This window comes from Thermobia domestica, chromosome 11, assembly GCF_964235325.1.
Source record: "Thermobia domestica chromosome 11, izTheDome1.hap1.1, whole genome shotgun sequence".
Taxonomy (NCBI): Eukaryota; Metazoa; Arthropoda; class Insecta; order Zygentoma; family Lepismatidae; genus Thermobia; species Thermobia domestica.
In genome coordinates this window covers 64,975,088-64,997,110 of record NC_137464.1, presented here as the reverse complement: position 1 = coordinate 64,997,110, position 22,023 = coordinate 64,975,088, and the positions used below count along the sequence as shown (strand labels likewise).

The 22,023-nt window shown below is 36.1% G+C and overlaps 1 protein-coding gene across 2 annotated transcripts in view; it reads left to right on the top strand.

Moving 5' to 3' along the window:
• Positions 1-22,023, top strand: part of LOC145664125 (uncharacterized) — a 57,011-nt gene that overhangs the window by 19,543 nt on the left and 15,445 nt on the right. The window contains exons 2-4 of one of the 2 annotated variants that reach the window (XM_081730501.1): positions 377-649; positions 8,216-8,670; positions 20,024-20,225. In XM_081730501.1, coding sequence (XP_081586627.1) covers positions 537-649; positions 8,216-8,670; positions 20,024-20,225 — 770 coding nt within the window. In that variant the 5' untranslated portion in view covers positions 377-536. The remainder of the gene's footprint in view (positions 1-376; positions 650-8,215; positions 8,671-20,023; positions 20,226-22,023) is intronic. The other variant, XM_081730500.1, reaches the window with a different exon arrangement.

Here is a 22,023-nt window from a genome sequence, read left to right as displayed (position 1 = left end):
TTTGTAATTTGTAAGTGTATTTCCGATTTGTTTCATTAACTTAATTATTTTGCATTTTCCCTCCATTTATTTCACTACATTGACAGTTTTCTTACACTCAGGTGAATTTATTAAGTAAGTTACACAATAGTGCTACAGTGCTCTGTGTTTGCATGTTTTTCTAATTCTTCCGAAAGTTGGCAACATTTGTACCTTTTTGAAAAGCTTATGAACTGAAGTCGTCATTTTAGCAATTTGTACGTCAATTGTCGTAATTTCTTTTTGAGTTATTCTCTTTGATATAAAGAATTTTTAAAAATTAATACAACGATTTGCTATTTAAAACTCATTCATGTCCTACTTTATGATAATTTTGTGCATGTTATTTTTTTTACAGCCGTACTACTTGATTTGTCAGCTATTAGAAAAGTGTCAATTTAGTGGTCAGAGTGAAGGAGTTTTTTCACAATTTGCAATTTTTGGCTGTAAGTCGATTTTTTTTTTAAAATCACAAACCTGGAAATTACACCGAAACCACTGATTTGCGACCCCGGTTCATGGGGCCATATTTGTTCCAACGTAGTGACAGAATAACCACATTTAAGAAATCGTTCAAATTTCCAGTTACCTTGTATAGCAGGAAAATAATAACCCTTGTCGCTTCTCACAGGTAAACGTATTCGCACTTTTAGAAGATTATATACATATATATATAGCCTATTCTTAGAATAACTTAATATGGTACTATAACTTGGATAGAAATAAGTGATATTTGAACTACTTCAATAGTATATTTCGTCTAAGAAACAAGTTTATTAGCATTTATCAGTTTTTTCCGTCCGAATTCTGTAAATCCTTGTATTTTCCAGATTTATGAACACCGTGACGCATTCCCCCCCCCCCCTTTTCGATTTATTTATTATTTCGGCTTCAAGATTTCATCTCATATTTTTGTGGCTATTTGTGCTTACATTAATCATATCACCAGCACTTATTGTTACAGACTCCTCTGCCTGGATTATCTGCGAGCAATATTCCATTCCCTTACATATATTTTCTGTTCTCTTTAAACCCTATTCCGTCATTGACTTAAACTAGGGTTGCAAGATTTTTTAGAAATTAATAAAGAAAGATTTTTAGGAATATGCTTAATTATATAGTACAGTAAAACTGTTAAACGTCATCCACAAATTTGAAAGGAGTACGATCTTACTATCATCTGTCCTCTTCGTACTCGATATGTTATCGAAATAGTGGTATATCATGATCGATGGAAATCCCAGTATGGACGAAATGACGTTGACAGACAAAGGTTAAGATGATAAGACTAATCTCTAATTAGAGAAAAAAATCCTACTAACTTGTAAAATCATTTTTAAAGTTACGGGAAAACTTCAACTTTAAACTAAGCGCACATTCTTCTTTATAATATTCATACGGATGGCATTGTCATAGCTGGGCGTTTTTAGTTTTTTTTTTTCTCTTCTCATAATTATCAACCTCATTAGTCCGCTGGAAGATGATCTTTCCACTTTTCGTTGTGTAGTTTGAGACAGTGAATGTATGTTTTCGTTCATGTCCATGTCTGTGACCCATGTGTTATCTTTATATCGTATCATAAACCCTTTAATACTCGTTTACTGCATTTTCTGCTTCAACATCTTGTTTACGCGGCGTACCCTTACTGCCGTACAAGCTGTTAGCTTATTTTTTTCCGTTTTTTAAAGATGTCGTTTCGCTTGCTGATTATCATCCCATTATTTTCTACCGCCATTGTAATAACTCCTTGTTTCCTGTTTGTTTCAATAGATTTCACCTCCTTGTACGTATCTTCGTATTTCCCAACTCTTTCTAATTCTTTGTGTTCTTGATATTTTCCGTTAGGAAATTCTTCTCTTCCTCTGTCTATTTTCCCCTCATTCGCTATTTGACTTCTTATACATCTCTTCTCCCCTTCCTCTGTCTATTTTCCCCTCATTCGTTATTTGACTTCCTATACATCTCTTCCCCTCTTTCTCTGTATTATGAAAATTGAAAGGTATTACAATTGGACAGACAGTTCAGACGAGAGATTCTTGAACTTTTTTTCTTCGTTTACCTCATCAACTCTAGTCGTTGATTATTTCTTCTCCCCGTTTTATTTATTGAGTTTTTTATGCAACATCAAGGTTATAAAGGACAGCACCTATAGTTGACATGGACTCTGAACCACGACCGGGGCTTGAATCCGGTCCAGTTGGTGGGTTTTGCAGACCGTCATGCAAGATCAGTCCTTATAGTATAGACCGGTATAGTATGGTATAGACCACATCTCCAAGAGAGCTAGAATCTGTTTCCTTATTGACTTACCATTAGTTTTATGTTCCCTCGGAGTAAGCTATTTCACACGTACTGAATCTCAATATATTGTTCAACTGGAAACTTCAGATTAGGATTAGATTTCTGGGCTGTCAACATCTAAGGCTATTTAGCCTGTCACGTATATGAGGGATGACGTCCCTCGGCGAGCACACTATCCGATGAAAGGGAAGGAAGGAAGCAGCCTGGGACCGCTCCGGTTAGGTATCATCCCGGTATTTGTTTGGTGTGAATGAGGAAAACTCAGGGAAAAATCTCACTCAGGATGGTTGGCCTGAAAAGCTGTTACACTTTTTCGACCTAATGTCCCCACCGGGAATCGAACCCGGAACTGCTCGCACCAAAGGCGAGAGCGTTAGCGACTACGCTACTGGATACTTCAGAGTTACGTGATGCTTTTTAATATCTCCTTAACTGATCGAGCATTTAGCGGAAGCACTCATAGTTCAGTTTCTTCTGTGTTGTGAGATAATCTTAATCTTTGCTGATATGATGCTGGCTCGCTTCACTATTCCTGTTTAGAGATCAGCTTAAAAGTTTCGATTCCAGCATCTTACTATCACTATCCTTTCTAGTGAATTCTGCCATAGATTCTTGAGTAATATATAGAACAGTATATAACTTTGTTTCAGACTACATTTCACATTATACCGTTCACTTTTTCCATGGTTCGTCTTTGTGATGCATTACTGCTATTCGCAGAGTTGTTTTGTACACCATATTGTTTCTTCTTTCATTCCAGCCTTGTGAGTGCTTCGTGGATTTTCTCTTTTTCTACATCGTTTTGTACTTCAATCTTTCATCATCGTCGTTGTTCATATAGATCTATCTATGTTTTCTTGGACACATTCCTGGTTGAGTGTATTCTAGTTATTTCATTTCTTATTCGATTTTTTCTTATCTTTCCGAAAATGTGTTTTATCTTCATTACTTGGATTCTCCTCCATCCTCTTTCCATAATTAGAATAGAATAGAATTGAATATTGTCATCAAGCTTTAGAAGCAGCCGACAATATTAAATATTCAGTAACAAATAATCAATCACAATATACTGTAATATATCCAGATATATATATATATATATATATATATATATATATATATATATATATATATATATATTAGGGTGGTCCATAAATATCAATTTTCAGATCGGGCTGGTCTCACCCCCTAAAATAGTTCCATATGGGACTAAATTAAGCCAGGAGAAAAATTAGCTTCATTGAATAATATTAAATGGTGCCCCAAGCGACCTAAAATTTTGAATCCGATTACAGTACATAGTATATGGGAAAAATCTGGAATAAACTCATGTACTTTAGAAACGGCTAAAGGTAATGCAAAGATACCCTGGATAATAGAAATAGAGGAAGAAACATATCTAATTTTGTATAGTACTGCCATTGCGGCCATCTTGAAATCCGCCATCTTGGATTCAGTTCAAAATTTTTAAATAGAAAAAGGGTCATGTGACATATCGTTTTACCAGAAGCACAAATCTGGCACTATTTTGAAGATAGCTTTAGTCATGTAAGAATTATTACCTGTGAAAAGATTTCTCCTTTTCAGATTAATAATTCTTACACGACTAAAAGTAAAGACATGAGTTTTGCGTGAAAAGAACGAAAGGGATATGCAAGGCTTCAAACGAAAGAGGAACGCGAAAGAAAACGCACTTCTGAAAATAATTTGTTTGAACTTTATATGCCAAAAGACATGGAGTAGTTCAAGTATTGAAGAGGAAAACCCAGTTGAGAATGTTAAAGAAAATGTAGATACGAATGCGTGTGTTCCAAGAGATGTAAAAGGGGGGGAAACTAATTTTATTACTCAAAGACTGGTGTTGCTCTTAATCGATAAAAGATCACTCATAGAGCAGCAATACATATTCTGACAGCGACGGCAGAGGCATTAGGCCATAATGTAGAGGAACTAACAATAAATGGGTCTTCCATTCACCGATGCTGAGGGAAAACCTATAGTGAAGTTGCACAGAACTGCAAGAAACAATTTCAGAGTGCATCAAGTGCGTTAGTCGTGCATTGGAACGGAAAACTACTGCTGAATTTGACTGGCAGAGAGACTGCCGGCAGGTTATCAATAATTATTACAGGAGACGGTCATGAGAGGCTAATTGGTGTTCCCATTTTGTCGTCACCAAGAGAAGAACATACTGATTCTACTATAGTACATTCACTTGAAGAATGGAACTTGGTAAAGTTCGTGCAGGCTGTTTATTGTGACACTACTCCTTGCAATATGGATCTTGTCAACGGTGCTTGCATTCTGCTAGAGCAGTAGCTCCAAAATAAGCTTCTATACCTTCCTTGTAGACACCACATTTATGAATTAGTTTTAAAATGTGTATTTGATAACTGTTGTGTTTTGTTTGCATCTGGAAGGGACGTTCTCCTATTGAAGTGTTTTCAGAACGAGTGGTCTAGAATAGATTGTACTAACTTTATTTGAGGAATTGATGATGATGATGTAACAAACAATATTTCCGATGTAAGAAATGAAGTGTTGAATTTTGCTATCAAACTTGTAGAAGCAGAACACTGCAGAGAAGATTACAGGGAATTTTTAGAACTGATCATCATATTCTTGGGTGGCATACCTCCTTGAGGAGTTTTCTTTCGTTTGCCTGGAGCAATTCACCATGTAAGGTGGATGGGAAAAGCAAGCTACTATTTAAAATATTTCTCTTTCGCCAACAATTTCGTTTAACGAAGCAAATAGAAACGGGTCTTCGGAGAGTATGCACTTTCTGATCCGACTATATGTTCATAGTTGGCTTAAATGTGATCAAACATCCCATTCACCATTACAAGATCTACAATTTTTGAAAGATTTGTACAGTTAAAGACAAATAGATGCTGAATTATCTGAAGTGGCTCTTTCTAAATTTTCACGCCGACTCTGGTACTTGACGGAGGAACACGTAGCATTGGGTATTTTTGATGATTGAGTCACCATAATGGAAAAGCAAAGAATGGTTGAAAGAATTAAAACTATAAGGGAAAACCGTGAAGGAGCAAAGAGGCTTGACGCAAGAGATGATACCATAAAATTTCTTGTGAAAAGAGAAATCAGTGATTTTGTTACAACAAACAAATTTTCCTCGAGAGATTTAAAATATCCAAAGGGTTTCTTGAGTGTGATCCGACTTCATGGCCAAATAACAATGACTATCTTCAAGGAAAGACAATAGTTTAATTAATCCACGTAACAAACGGTGTGCAGAAAGGGGAGTGTAACTAATAGAAGATTACAACAACGTTCTTACAAAAAATGAGGAGCTACCAAAAAGATACTACATAAATAAGGGATATTTCAATTTCTTCCAAGTTATAATTTTTTCTTTTTCCTCATATTGGTCTATGGATCATCTTGATGGAAAAAACTTATTTGTAGTTCAAAGTGAAACAAGCAGTTTGTTTCAGTTTATGTAAGACTTCCAAAATTCTTACATATCTGTGTTCCATAACTGCAATAAAATAACATTACATGAAACATTTTGTTTTTCATACGTAATAACTCATACATGAATATAGGTAACTTGAAAATAATACCAGATTTGTGCATTTGATGAAATGCTACCTCAAAAATATGTCAGATGACCCTTTTCCTATTTAAAAATGTTGACCTGAATTCAAGATGGCGGACGTCAAGACGGCCGCCATGATAACGTATACAAGATTAGGTTGGTCTCTTCCTCTAGTTCCATTATCCAAGACATCTTTTCATTCCCTTAAGCCGTTTCTAAATTACGAGAGTTTATTCCAGCTTTTCCCCATACACTATGTATTGTAAACGCATTCAAAATTTTAGGTCGTTTGGGGCACCATTTAAAATTATTTAATGGATCTAATTTTTCTCCTGGCTTAATTTGGTTCCATATGGAACCATTTTAGGGGACGAGTCCAAAGAAATTTATTTTTCCCCATATAAATTGGGACCACCCTAATATATATATATATATATATATATATATATATATATATATGTATGTATGTATGTGTGTGTGTGTGTGTGTAAAATATAGGATAGACCATTCATTTTTGAAACGCTCTTGTAAGTTTTAAACTAATAGGTAAGATTCGATAAAATTTTGTAATGTGCAAATATCGATACGGGACATTATTTGACATACTCTATAATGCAAGATTAACAATGTTGCCAACCCAACATTAATTATTTTATTTTATTTTTTATTTATTTGTTTAATTGCACTATTACATTTACGGAGACATATGGGTAGGGTTAAGAAAAAATGTTTCCACTGTTGTGACTACCGTTTTGTTTCAGAAACGAAGTGAAATAAACGTTTCATCCGTAGTCATCATGGGATTAAACAATTGTCCATTGGCAAAATAGTTTTTTGTTAGCAGAAAACTAGCAGTTATCTCCCGAGACGTCTTCTTCACCTCGTCCAACTGCCCAAGGACTTAACGTGAACTGGCCCTTCTCAGCTTCAGGTTGGCAGTCAGTATGCGTGACGCCGTGTGAGAGCTCTATTATGTTGGGATGCGCTCCACAGTTCGCCTTCTATTCTTCATTATCAGGGGTTCTCAATACGTGCTATATTTTCAGGAATTGTCATAATTTGTGTGTGTAGTCCTTGGCAAATCATCCGTTGATCCCTCCCTCCCTCTTCGTGAATCCATGCAACCACTTCTGAACAGTATTATCTGCAAGTGCATTCTTCCTATATACATTCTTCAGCTGCAGATGAATAACCTACAACGTTTTCATCTCATTCAGGTAAAAACTTTGACAACTCGTTGCTCCTCCACAACAAAATCCAAATCGCACTAGTATGTAAAAAGAGCTTCTCCGCAACGACGTACGTACTTGGAAAAAAAGTTACTGCTATTAGAAATTTGACATTGTTATACCGTAAGGTGTAAAGTTCAGTCCTCTGTAGTTTCACTAAAATGTTCGTATGCACTTTCGACTACATCAAAACGGCATGTATTTTTCATACATACCTCGTAGAATAAAATATTGTATTATAAAATAAGTATTTCACGATATTTCTTCCGAACTCATTTAGACTTTACTTTGAAACAAAATTAAGGAAAAGGGAAAAAAAGTCACAGCAATAATTAAACCTGTTACGAAAATCCAATCCAAAATATTACTGTGGGGAAATTCTTGTAACAGGAAATTTAAAAAAATACGATATTACACCCAAGACTGGCCTAGGTGCAATACAATACTGCACCTAAGACTATTGTTGAAGCCAAACTTGTGTCGAATCTGAAGCATTAGGTGAATATTAAGTTTATAAGTTGTTGGAACTACAAAGGTATTGTTCATTGTGGAAAATTATTCATTGATGAACTAAGAAAAGTATTTACAAGCGCATTTATGAACATGATCTTCAACATTTGAAAGAAACAAAAGAGCGAAAAGTTGTCAAAACATGTAGCAGAGAATAACATTCACGTACAGTTTTTTGGTTATTAAACGTGCATATTCGATTCCGCACTTCAATCATCCAAAATATTGACATATCTTAACTTGTTAAACGATGTCGTTGAACCCATGGATTACAAAAAGATGCTAGATAAAATTGTCAATGTTTCATAAGCTGAATTAATTTTCATGATGTATTGCAGTATGTTCGTTATTTGTTTTTTCACCATCGGATACTTAGTTCCTTTTCGGTCATCCATGTGGGTCATCCTTTCTTCGTAACTTTCGGTGATACTTAGTACTTCGGTGTAAAACTCTTTACACGTTTCTCTTTACCCACCTGATGAAGTCTGATGTTGTTGGGCGAACACTTTTATATATATATATATACAACGATTTTAAATAGACCATTCGAAAAATTTTATTTTTACTTCTTAACTTTGTTTTCCTTTTTTAGGTATGGACCAATTCCTATCAATGATGCCAACCTAATTGTAGCAGTCTCTTCGGTGAATCATGTGGACGCAATAGAAGCAGTAGATGTTATTGTTGAAGCACTGGAAACTACAAATTCTATTTGGAAAAGGACAATTTATTTTCGCGAAGAAAAGATCAACAATCTGAATACACAAGCTACTCCGACAGCTCCGAGGGCAGAAACTATTCTGATAACCCCGAAGACAGAGGCTACTCCGATAGCTCCGAAGACAGAGGTTATTCCTAAAGTTTCGAAGACAAAAGCTACTCAGACATTTCCGAGCAGGAAGACAAGAGGTACTCAGATACCTTGGAAGCCGAAGAAAAATGCTACTCCGACAGCCACAAACACAAAATTTACTCTGACAGGTCCAAAGCCAAAGACTACTTTGAGAACTCGGAAGATTGGCAAACAGCCTACTCAAATTAGTGAAGGTTTGTGTGTTTTTCATCTGTTGTTCGTACTCTCATTAGGTTAAGATTTCATAGTTCTTAGATTTATGTGTCATGTAATACAACGGTAGGTCATAAGTCTTGCAATATTCTGATACACAGCATGTCTGTATTTATTACAGTACAATGAATGCAAGTTAACGTTCAGAATATAGCTCCCCATGTTGGACTACCTATGGGGACTATCCACCTTCTTGCCAGTTCCTCTATTTCACGTCGATATGACGTCTTACTCTTAGAGGCAGATAAGTCACTGTTAGTTGTACCTCCTGCTAGTTGGTGAAGCATTATAATTTGAGGAATGCGCTATAAACCGTAACAAGTGGTAAGGGGCAAGATCATGACTATATATCGGGTGTGGTATAAGTTGGATACCGTTAAGTTCTTGAAATTTTGTTACATTTTTCGAGCCGTATATTGTTTCGCGTTATACCGTTCTAGCAGGGCGCGCTTTCGGCTCACCAATGCAAGATATTTTTGGCGTAGTGCAGCATACATTCGATTCAAATGTTCGGGTAAAGTTCCGCAGTAATGGTCCAGCGGAGCGAACTCGAAGTGAAGTACGTGAGTGTGGTTCCATCATACACAGAACATGACTTTATGCTTGAAAAGGCTCTGTTTAACGACCTGTTCTGGAAGTTGGCCCTGGCTCAACCACCTCTTTTGCACTTTCAGATATTGAAAAAACATCCATTTTTCGTTTCAACAAACCCACAACACGTGTATTTTTTAACAGTTGTCGGCACACATCCATTCTCCTCTGACCTGAGCTAGATTTAACTCATGTGGCACAATATGGCAGCCCCTGATGGTTTTTCCTCCAGTTCGTGAAGGTGATGTACTGTACTGGACTGGGACATATGGACCTGATTTCACAATCGTCATGAGGTGGTAGAAGGATTTTCCAGAATGTCGTGTCAGATGACCTCAGAATCTGTTACCCTTGGGCGGCTGGACCTTGGCTGATTTTCGACATTTTTTCAACCTGATCGAAATTTCCGGAACTAACGAGCTGCTATACTGTGGTTCACTGCTCCTTCCCTTTTGCATGGCAAATGTTTTAGGTTGCTGCCCCAACGTCATGCCCAAGTTCGAACTCATTTCGTAACAGTTCTCGTATCAGACGTTGTTCATCACTCATCGTTACTGCCACTAAAAACTGACTGGAGATACTGACGGAGTGGAAGCCTCCGTGTTAAATATTCAGTTTGCCACACTACCTCTTGCGCCAGTTTGACCTTGTTATTACGATCGATCACGGCGTATAAATTCACCTGCTGTTTGGGTTGCAGAAATATTAGAAAACTTACGCCTCCCCTTTGTTACATTAATAATAATAATAATAACCTCTGGAATTTCAGAATGAATATTTTTCCGAATTTTTATGTAGGTAAGCTGATGTCGAAAGGAGCTTTTTTTATAATCATATGAAAGGTATGCATGTAAGTACGTTGAAGTTGGATTTTTATGTATGGTGCTTTCCTGTTTGTTTGTTTTTGTCTCGTCTCTTGTTTCTGTAGCTTTGGACTCTTCTAGCTTCAGATTTGATCCGCAGTAATAACACATTTGATTCAAAACCCACATTGAACTGTAGATGTATATCATAAGTAATCTCATTGATGAAAGTGGACGTGAGATTTTAAACAAACTCATTCATCTTTGTGAAAACGAGAATTACAGTAAAAATGATTACTTACGAAATTAAAATCCAATAATGACCTGCACGCAATGCTTTTTAATAAAAATCCATATAGCATAATCAAGGTTCAACGCAAGAATTTTAAACACTTCGTTTTTTTAGATGCTTGTGCAGAACATGAGAAAAGTGGATGTTCTATTTCCATCCTCCACACTACACAATTCAGTCTCATGTTGCTTCGGTCGTGGAAAGAGGTGTTAAATTTTCATCAATCAACCAAGCAACGTGTCAGAGCTGAGTGGAATCAGAACACGCCAGCCCGTAGGAGTGTGGTTTTAGTCGATGTTTCACCTTTAATTATTCCATTCGGTTCACAAAAATATTGCAAAGTTTTTCAGAAAACAAAATTTAAATATTGCTTTATTGCACCGGCATTTTTTTAATATACATATATATATATAACGAATTCATCAACTTTTGCAAGAGCTCGTCAGGTTTCATTGGCGTGCTATGTCACTTAAATTGGAATGACGAAACGGAATACACACATGAAACTAAAGCTGTTAGCGTACGCGCCTTTGGCATGGAAGACCCAGATTTGATTCCCAGCGGGAGCTCATGTGTTTCTTATTCCACGTTAATCAGTAAGTCCAATCTCGTATAGCCAGTCAAACAAAGAAAGTTTAGAAAAATATTTGAGATGATGAAAATATTAATGATGGTTGTATATTAGGTGATGCATTTATAGAAGCGCCCCAAGCAGTGCGTACAACTTAAAACTACGGAAACAGTAAGACCTTGCATAATTTACAAACGTTTCCAATTAATTTTGGGAAGACAGTCGTATTTTTCTTCTTAGTCTTTGAAGTGCTAGACAGTTTTAATGTTCCATATAAGTTTGGACAGTTTTCGAGAAATAGGGGTGATTGATTTTTTTTTTTTAATATTACATTTTTATATTGTTTTATATGGTAGTAAAGTTGTAATGTCATAAACATTTATTTAAATAATATGAACTAAATAATAACTGCGTGCTAGAAAAATTGCAGGATGCTTAGTATAGGTACATATCTATACTTACAAGTTAAGTCATAAGTTTTGCAATATTTCCACAACTCAAAAAACAGGAGCCTCTGTACTCCGTGATCGACCATAACTACAAGGTCAAACTGCCTCAAGAGGTAGTGTAGCAAGCGGATTATTTAATATGGAGGCCACCTCTCCGTCACTATCTTGAATCAGTTTTTAGTGGCAGTGTCGATGTGTGCCCAACCATGTCTGATCGTGAATGTTAATGTATGAGTTCGAACTCGGTGATAACGCTGCGGCAGCAAACCAAAACATTTGTCATGCGAAAGGCGAAGGTGCAATTAACCACAACTCGTTGGTTCCAGAAATTCCGTGTAGGTTGTAAAAATAACGAAGATCAGTCAGAGTCCGGGAGGGTTGTTGACATTTTCCCCACCCCAAAAATTCTCGAGTGTTTTTCTTTGGGGAGGAGGTAAAATCCACAATAAAACCCAAAGAACTCACTTCAAAACTTGGATTGAAATAATAACCTTAATGTGATTATAATTACTTTCTTTAGTCATGCTTCTTAGTATATGTCAGTTTTCGAATTGGCTTAAAATATGTATTTATCACCAGAACAGAATACCATTGAAAACAAAATAGATTTGGGAATCGTGCAAAACGAATTTTGTTTGCGCTTGATCAAATTTGGTGTTAACAGTGTTCAACTATGATCTATTATATGAAAATGAAAAAGATCTTGTTCGTGCTCGCATCACGGGAAACGGTTAAACCATTTGGAATGATTTTTTTAATGTAGTTATCACATACCTGGAACTGAGTTTTTAATCACGTTACTTTGATTAATGCGGGGAGCGGGAGCAGCGGAGAATCAAAATCTATGCGAAAAACGTAGAATCTCGCCTTCCTGTCAAGTTAGAAAGATAAAACTTTTTATATAAATTTCCCGTAAAGTTAAGTGGATTTTAAGTGGGGAAGGGGAGCATTTTCTATAATTTGACAGCGATGTTGCCCTTTGTTTCTGATTGCATTACGAGGAAGCGGTTAAGCAGTTTGAAATGAATTTTTGAGCATACAGTACTTAGTGCCTATCTCGAACTGAGTTTTTGTCATATTACTGCAATTCAAAGGCGCATCTTAGGGAAAGCGGGTAGGAGTAGTTCAAAATTCATGTGAAAAAATACATTATGTCACGAACCCGCCAAGTTCGGAAGATAAAACTTAGTATATAAACTCCTCATTAAAAGTAAGTGGGCATGTATTCCAACATTTTTGAAAATTTCGTTTTAAGAGGGGGGGGGGGGTGATCTTCCATAATTCCTTTGTCACATTGAAAGCGATGTAGCATGTTGTTTATGGTTACATCACGGGGAAACTGTTGAAGAGTTTTAAATAAATTTTGAAAATAGTTTATTATTATTTATTTGTTAACGTTGATTAATGGGCACATCATAAAGAAAATACAAGTAGTTCAGAATTACAGCCAAAATTACGATACCTCATGAGCACCTCAAGTTAGAAAGATGAAACTCGGTATATAAACATCTCATTAAAAAGAAGGGGACACATCACTCCCTGTTTTTGAAAATTTCAATTTTAAGAGTAGAAGGCGTTTTCTATAATTTCTTTCTTCACATTTAAATCGACGATACCTATTTTTAGTGATTGTGTCACGGGGAAATGGTTGAACAGTTTGAAATGAGTTTTTGAACATAGTGTGACCGCTCCAATTTTACGCCTAATTTTATTTTTCACTCTAACGCAAATTTTGCGTTTGGTGCTCAATAGTGGAGATAATCCAAATTCGTTAGTTCTCCTTATGTCTACCGTTCCTCAATTATGCTGCTACCTTGTGGTACTAAATAGAACAGTGGTAGAAGAAAAAGAAGAGAGAACGGAGAAGTGCGTATAACAATCGAGAATTTGTGTATGTGTTGGTGCATGACTAATCAAAAAATTATAAAGAATTTGAATAGTTAATTTCGCAACCAATGTGTTGATCAATATTAATTGTGCTGAAAAAGCCAAAGTTATGCGTGATATTCCACAAGTTGTTTACGAAATTTGTAACTAATGTTTTGGTAAAGTTTACTAGTACTCTACTAATTAATCTCAAAGTAAAACTTTACCACGCCGTGTTTCGTGATCAAAATGCAGGTGAGAACGAGATAGCTTTTGGCGGACAAAGATAAGAGGCGCTAGGGACCAAGATGGAAGAGGAACATGAGTGAACAGTCTTCCGACAAAATTATTGTACAATTCGTTATACGTTGAATCGAATATAGAAATAAGTTTGCTACGATGCAAATACGGAGTTGACATCTTATTTCGTGTGCAGAAGTGACGGAATGAACGTTTATTATTGGTAGGCTAAACGGATATCAAAAGAAGGAAAGACTTGTGCTTTGAGATCAAACTCGCTCACGTGGTTCTGCAGGCCTGAGACATTGAACTTATTTGAAAATTCACTTCACATTCTATGGTTTAATTACACAAATGGGGCGAAGTTGTACGTATATGTCTTGTAATTCTTCAGGTATGTTAGATTTTAATAATAAATAGGCACGAAGGCACTTGTGATTTTTGTTCTGTTTCTAGAAACACAGTAGCCGTAATGTAAGTGCATGATGATAGTTGTAACAAGTATTTGGGGTAGATGATTTTCCACCTATTCTCTACATTGCATTTTAGATCTTCTGACAGATACGACCTCCCGAATCCGGACGATAGACGGTAAGGTTGAGTGCGTTTATCGGAGTCATTGGGCGACTGACGGAGAGAGAGGCATTACACGTTCTGAACCCACAGGTAATTCAGTGCAAGGCTGCATTGCTTGGGGGTGAAGGACTGGGCAGGCTTGCGGGAGTCGTTGAATGATGGGATTATCCGGGATGCACGAAGACGATGTGTTATAATAGTACCTGCCTTAAGCTGGGATTTCATGTAACTTTCCTTAAAGATCGTATCCTAAGGGAAAAGAGGGTTCAAAATCCATGTCAAAAATAAAATATTTTATGGAGCTTTTATTTCTACACTTCCATTGGTATACGTATTCAAGGGGAAAAAGAGGGTCAAATATTTTCCATAAACCTAATTTACTCCTGCAAAAGATGGGCATTTCAGCTAATATGAAATAAAAGGTAATGTGACTACATTCTCTTTGTCTTTGTAATACATACTTGGAAATTAATATAAACAGCTAATTAAGTGTCTTTCTCCATGTGCCTGTTCACAGTACAACAGTGAAAAAACTTTTTTCGCAAAAGTAGGTGTTTATGTATTTCGACCTCCTGAATTCGAAAATGACACTCAAAACATCCTATCACCCACTGTTTTAGCACAAATCGTATACTTTACAAATATTGATAACACATATTGAAGTGTTACACCCCCCCCCCCCCCACATATATATATATAACACGAGTCATGCTGAAGTAGAATATAAGTTTAAAACAACCAAATATTCAAATATGCACCCAGTGAACAGTTGCATACAGAGAATACATTAAGCTCATTCATTCCTTGCTTTCTTAGTGGTTATACCGTGGCCCCTGCTTTTCCTCTTATGCGGCAGTACACTAACAAGTCCTTTTGAGCAAAATATTGTGTGAATATCAAGTCCATTTGTCTATAAAATGTAACTGATGTACCGGGTGCTAACAAATGTCTTTCACGCAGTCTTGACCCTAGGAGCTGTGCTTTGTCCTTTGTCAGTCCAAGATCACGGACTAAATCTTTAGATTTAACTGAGTGAATAGAATAGGGCCCTCATCTATGCCTACTTCAAACTCAGTATCGTCTGTCTCCTGCACGATATCTATCCACTAGGAATATGGCTTTAAATATACGTACGAAATTTAGTAAATCCCATGTTGACTAATAAAACCCAATTTTGCCCAGTAAAACCAAATTTTACCCAATAAAACTCAGTAGGTTGTTTCTGAAAAGAAAAAAAATGGGACCCGTCCACCCCACAGTAACAGATTCCAAAGTCATACGCCATTGGGAAAAGTCCTTCCACCAGTACACGATGTTTGTCAAATCAACTCGGCATGTGCCAGTCCACTCACTGTAAGTGCGTCACTCTCACGAACTAGTGGGAAAAACCATCATTAAATGCCGCATTGTGCCATATGAATTAACACCAGCTCAGGCCTAGTGAAGAGTAGATGTATGTCGCCGACAACTGCCGCAGAGTCCGCGTGTTGTGTATTTCCTGAAACGGATTGTCACATGTTACGGAAAGTGGATGTTTTTCCGATATCCAAATGTGTAAAAAACAGTAGTTGAGTGAGGACTAACTTCCAGAACGGGTTGTAAACAGGACCCTTTCGAGCATAAAGTCATGCTATGTGTGTGTATTGTAAATACAGTGGAATAATTCATTTCAAGTTCCTTCCGACGGTTGTACTATCAACGCTGAACTTTCTTCCGAACAGTTGCATCGGATGTACGCTGCACTGCGCCAAGAATCTCCTGCATTTGGTGAACCGGAAGCACATCCTGTTGGTACAGGATAACACGGAACAACATTCGACTCAAAGAATGCAACAAAAGATGCAGAAACTTGATGGCATTGAATTAATGTGACACCCAACATTATTCCTAACCTTCCTCATTCGGATTACTCATCTGTCTCAGTCCATAGTGTATTTTTTTAAATCATAATATTTTACTAGCCAGCAGGAGGTGGAAACAGCAGTGAATGACTTTTTGCCACTAAGGACAAGTCGTGGAATTGAGGAACTGGCAGGAAGGTGGATACAGACAGTCTAACACGAGGAGTTATACTTTAAATGTTAACATCTTTCATTGTACTCTAATAAATACAAGTATATTGTGCACCACAACATTCCAAGAGTTATGAATCACCTTTATAATAATTCAGATTATAAATACAGAAACACAGACAATACTATACCACAAAAAGAGCTTGAGGTATACGAAGAAAAGAACTGCACTTTAAATATCAATAGATTGTTTTCTGTAGATATTTAAAGCAACCATAATAACGGATTAGCTCTTAATGACAAGCTGACTTATAGTTTTTTATTCTATATCTCTTTTATTCTTCTTGTTACAAGTTCATAGTCTAATTTTGATGGTAGTCATATGTTGTTAATGGTCGGTGTACTGCATTGGTCCTGAAGCAAAACAAAGAAGATTAGAAGAGAATTCATAGTTCTAAAGTTTTGCTATCTATTGACAAACTATTGACGAAACCATTGTCATTACATGAGATAATTGTCCAGATCTAGAAAAAAAACTCTCTATTGAAGGATACCAATGTGTTCATACACTTGTCGAAAACAGAAGCTAAAGAATAAAGAATACCACTTCTTGCATTTCTGTTCCTAGTTGTTCTGATGAATGAGTTAAGTATTGTCGTCACTTCCAATGACAACTAAAATTGCATTTTCGATTTCACACTATAGTTAAAAGGTAAAGAAACCATTGGGTGGTATATAAACTACATTTAATTTTATCCGATTGTGTTTTCTTACCTTTCCTACCTTCCTAGTTTCTTCTTTCCGAAATTTAAGCAAGAATTTTTATATATATAAGTTTATAAGTTATTACAGAACATGACATTACAAGTTCCGTATACAGCACATCCTTTGAAACCCACAGGAAATAAATGATGTCGGAAGTGCGACACGCTTTGACCCATCCATTGACTTCTTCGTCTACCCTTTCATTTGTATGGCATTCTGGTGATTGACCTTGCAAGATAGTAGTTACAATGATGGCGCACTGTGGGCCAGTACAAATAGGCACCATGCTTCTGGATCACTTTTCGTTTTCGCTTTCCCCTTTCCTTCACGAGGCGACGTATATACAATTTCTGAATCTTTAAACCTTTATTCTATTCTACATATCCTGGTTCTTGTTTTATGTATCCAGATCGATTACTGCCTGAGCTACGAACTGTTGGAATTAATAGTACAAAACCTGCATTTTTCTAAAAATTGGCCTGGTATCAACGGGCTTATCTTGCGGAATAGGCTTGGTAACCAAACCATTAAATAAAATATTTCCACAGTTTTAGTCGGGAGTGTCGATTGAGGTATATTATGATGCCCAGCTACACTCTTGGTGTTATGCATTAAGTTATAAAAAGGAGCAAAACATCCGTTTATTATTATTATTATTATTATTATTATTATTATTATTATTATTATTATTATTATTATTATTATTATTATTATTATTATTATTATTATTATTATTGGGAAGCCACCATGAGTTTCGAATATGATGGGAATGAATAGGAAAATCAAATGAATAAAATACAATAGATTTGAATATATAGGGCTGCATACTTATGATACAGATGTTATATCCGAATTATTGTGCTGATGGGACATACATTAAGTACTAAGTCGTTAATTATTATGTATTTGTATGTGTTTATAATATGCATGTATATATATATCCCTTTAAAAATCTGGTACAATTTGCATCATACAGGTGTTTTCTGGAACTGTGCGTTATAACTCTCCTATTTGAGCTTTTTCGTCCTTTTTTTTTTTTTTTTTTTTTTTTCAAGTCTAGAGGTTACGCATGGTTTCACGCCTTCCTACGTCGAGACATAGGAGGTGATGACGTCATAACTTTAAAAAATATTTTTTCTTTTGGCGGGCTTACTTTTGCAACTAGAAGATTTGAAATTTTACACAAACATTCAGTCCACTCAGTTAGTATTTATCAGATTTATTTCAGGTCTCTGCGTTAGCACAGAAGGGTCCGTCCAGAGGGGCAAAAAGGTTAAAAAAAATTACCAAAAATCCTTTTTCTCGCCATTTTTACACCTCAGATACATAATGGAAACATGTGAATGGTACCGTCTGAAAGGCAGTTCTATTCTGAAGAGAATGGTGGGCGAACCATGATCCTAGGGTAATTAGGGATGTCTCAGGAAATTTTTACCCAAGATCCTTTTTTATAGGGGAATCTGTTTTTTTTTTTTTTTTTTTTTGGGGGGGGGGGCGAGTTTACTTTTGCACCTAGAAGATTGAAATTTTACACAAACATTCAGTCCACCGAGTAGTATTTATCAGATTTCTTCAAATCTGTGCGTTAAAAAGAGGAGTTCAGAGGAGCAAAAAGTTTAAAAAAAGAATATTTTAACCAAAAATCCCTTTCCTCGCGATTTTCCCGCCTCAGATACATGATGGAGACATGTGAATGGTACCGTTTGAAAGACAGTTCTATTCTGAAGAGATTGATGGACGAACCATGATTCTAGGATGAATATGGATGGCTCTGGAATTTTTTTTACCGAAGATCAGGGTCTTTTGCGGTAATCTGGGGCATTGTGGGGATTATTAATAAATATTTTCCCGCCCTTAATATTCAAGATAGAAGCTTGAAATTGGGTACACACATTCAGTCGACCGAGTAGTATTTATCAGATTTTTTTCAGATACAGCCGCTTTATCTAGTGTAAAGGAAGTAGGATTGAAGCACATTTTATCCAGTGTATACCTGAGCGCCCTTATGTATATATTCATATAAGTAATTTACATTTGTCTTATATCCTCGTGCCTTTTTTCTTACATTTAGTCTTGAAAATATTGCGAGTATGACTTCGAAACTTGATGGTCATTGAATAATCTCTCTATATAAAAGAAGTAGTCCTGAGTGAGTGAGTGACTGACCAACGCCCAGGCCAGATCGCTTAAGCTAGAAGTTTGAAATTTTGACAGTCTATAGGATTTGTGACATAAATTACTATTAAGGAAACACTTTTGGAAATTGGAAGGGAGAGGGAAATAAGGATGCCAGTTATTATAGTAAAATGCCCATATCTCCGAATTGTGACACGTGTTTCAGCGTTTTTGGACATTTTCCCTAGGGGGAGGGGAAAAAAGGGTAGGGTTACGATTGTTATAACAGGTTGACCATATTTCGAAATCCTGAAGGTTACAGACGTGAAATTTGGTATTTAGACATTACATCTAAAATAATTAAAGATGTGTTTCAGTGCTTTTTAATGTTTCTCGTAGAAGGGAAGAAAAAGGGTAGGAGTTGGAGTAGTTAAAATTAGATGGCCATATCTCGAAATTCCTTAAAATTAAGAGACATGTCAGGGGTATGAGACTTGGTATGTAAACTCCTTATTCAAAATAAGTGGGCATATGCTACAGCGTTTCCGGAAATTCAGTTAACAAGAGAAGGTTATTCAATTGTTATCTCAATATATAAAAATTGCTTCATGGTTGTCAGTCTCATCATCGGGGAAAAATGGGTGAACCATTTGAAATTTATTATTGAACACAGCATTTGAATTGATATGGATTTTTTTATCATTTCACTGTGCTCGAAATAGGGAAATGGGTTTAAATTCACATAAAATAATGCCATAAACATATTCCTGCTATGCGAAGAACGCAAGCAAAGGCTGAAATATGAGGTGCAAGGCCGTAGGGCAAGCAAATGTACCACTCTGGGGGCTAAGTCCCCAGCTAGCCGAAGAGTGGTTTAAACATAAGGTGTTACAAGTAGGAGTAAGCTCAATAATTTTTATTCTTATCTTTATTTCCGTCGTAGTATATCAGTTTATTTGTATGATTTTAATGTTTAATGATAAAGTACATACGAAAGTTCTTACAATCTGTATCTGTTTTTTCTTTTTTTGTTCTTCCTTTCTTTCTCCAACAGTCAAACCATATGGTTGCAGCATCTGTAGCGCAACTTTTACGAGACATTATGGTTTAAAGTACCACATGTCAGTTCATGCAAACGAAACTAGGTTTACATGTAAATTTTGTGGCAGGAAGTTTCGTCACCCGACAGCCTTTAAGGAACATGAGAGACAACATACAGGAGAAGTGGCCTATCTATGCACATATTGTAATATGAGGTAATGCTATATTTGTTAATAGTCTAGAACAGATATTGATTATTAGTCTAAGGCAGGCAGCCACCATCAAATTTGAGCTGTTAAGCGTTGCTTCGCCGTTGTTTCGATCGAAAGAGTAGCTAACTATCGAACAAGAAACACGCTAAAGACAAAGCGTGTCTGCACAATATGCAAAAAGACGTATTTAGTAATGATTTTACTTTATAATATTAAGCTTTACAATAATTTGCATAATAGTTACCTTTTTAAACTTTCTTTTTTGGCCATACATGTATTATATGAAATTTATAAGTGGAAAATGGAATTAAATACAGTCGTATGTCTACAAAAGGTAACAATGAAAAATAATTTTTCAAAGGATAAAGAAATACTTGAGTTTAGCATTTTTAAGTACATACGTAATTTCTTATGTATTGTTTTATAAACAAAAAGGATACACGGTAAGTCTAAATATTATTGGTTTGTTCATTAGAGTTTCATCATCCCGTTCAACAGCGAGGGTATATGAGACGTGAACCTACAGCTCAACTTGAGTTCGAATCACATGAGCTTCCACCGGGAATCGAACCCGCGCCAAAGACACGTACACTAACCATCTAGTTAGAAAAGAGCTCTCTAAATATTATGAAATAGGCACACTTCTATCGCAAGGACTTAAGCTAATACAATAAAATTACAGGAGCCTTCTAGGTTGACTTCAAACAAAATAACAGTGTGTAATGTGCAATATGTAAAAATAGTTTTGTGCACATATTAAATTTTAATATTTTGTTAATATTTCGCCAGTTTGTATATAATGTAATGTCTTAATTTAAATGATCTAAATTGTTATGTAGGGATCAAAATAACTAGAATCCCAAATTGTCAAGATGACATTTTTAACTCAAGATGGTAATAGTTCAATTTTAGCATTCGGGAATAAAAAAATGATAGATCTATTATTATAAAGTAAACATCGTGAGATTTCGCATATCGTTAAGTGATCAAGTTTTTATTAATTTGAATACTTCATTTATGAACGAAAGAAAGAATAACTATCGAATATCATTTTAATTTCACTTACAAGGAAATGGTCCCAACCTGACAAGTCCGAATTGGACGAAATTTCGTATAGATACTAATTTGAGGTCGGTGAATATCGTGGGAATAGTCATTCGATTCGCTTTTGCGTACTTTACGAGATACACAGGGTGATGCGAAACAGAATGCAAGATAAGACAAGTATGTAATCCCAATCCGAATTAGACGAAATTTCGTGTAGATACTATTTGAGATCGATGAATAACGTGAGAATAGTCATTCGATTCGCTTTTGAATACTTTGCTAGATATACAGGATGATGCAAAAGTAAAATAACATAGAAGCATTTTGTAATACACCGGTATAGAACGATGAAAGCTCACACGTGGATACCAAATTGATTATGCGGAATCTCATGGCGATAATGAGGAACGCAGTGGGGTCGCAGTAAAATCTCTCGTTGAGTAAAGGGGTTCCACATGAAAATGAAAGGAGAAACAGTGTTCGATGTTGAGATCGTGGAAAGAAGTACGATTCTTTGAGGCCACATATCCCTGAAATCGCACCGTTTACCGATTGCAGTGGCACCTTGGAAGGTCAACATTAGAACGGAAACTGGGTTCCAGCAACTGTAAACAGTAATATACAAAGTTTAGCAAAAGAAACAGCCCAACTCACATATTCGCGTGCGGCAGGCCGCGCCTTTTTTGTCAATATTCCTTGCTGTGCATGTCAGACTGTCATTCTGCATACACGATTTAAATATAGCAAGTCTCTC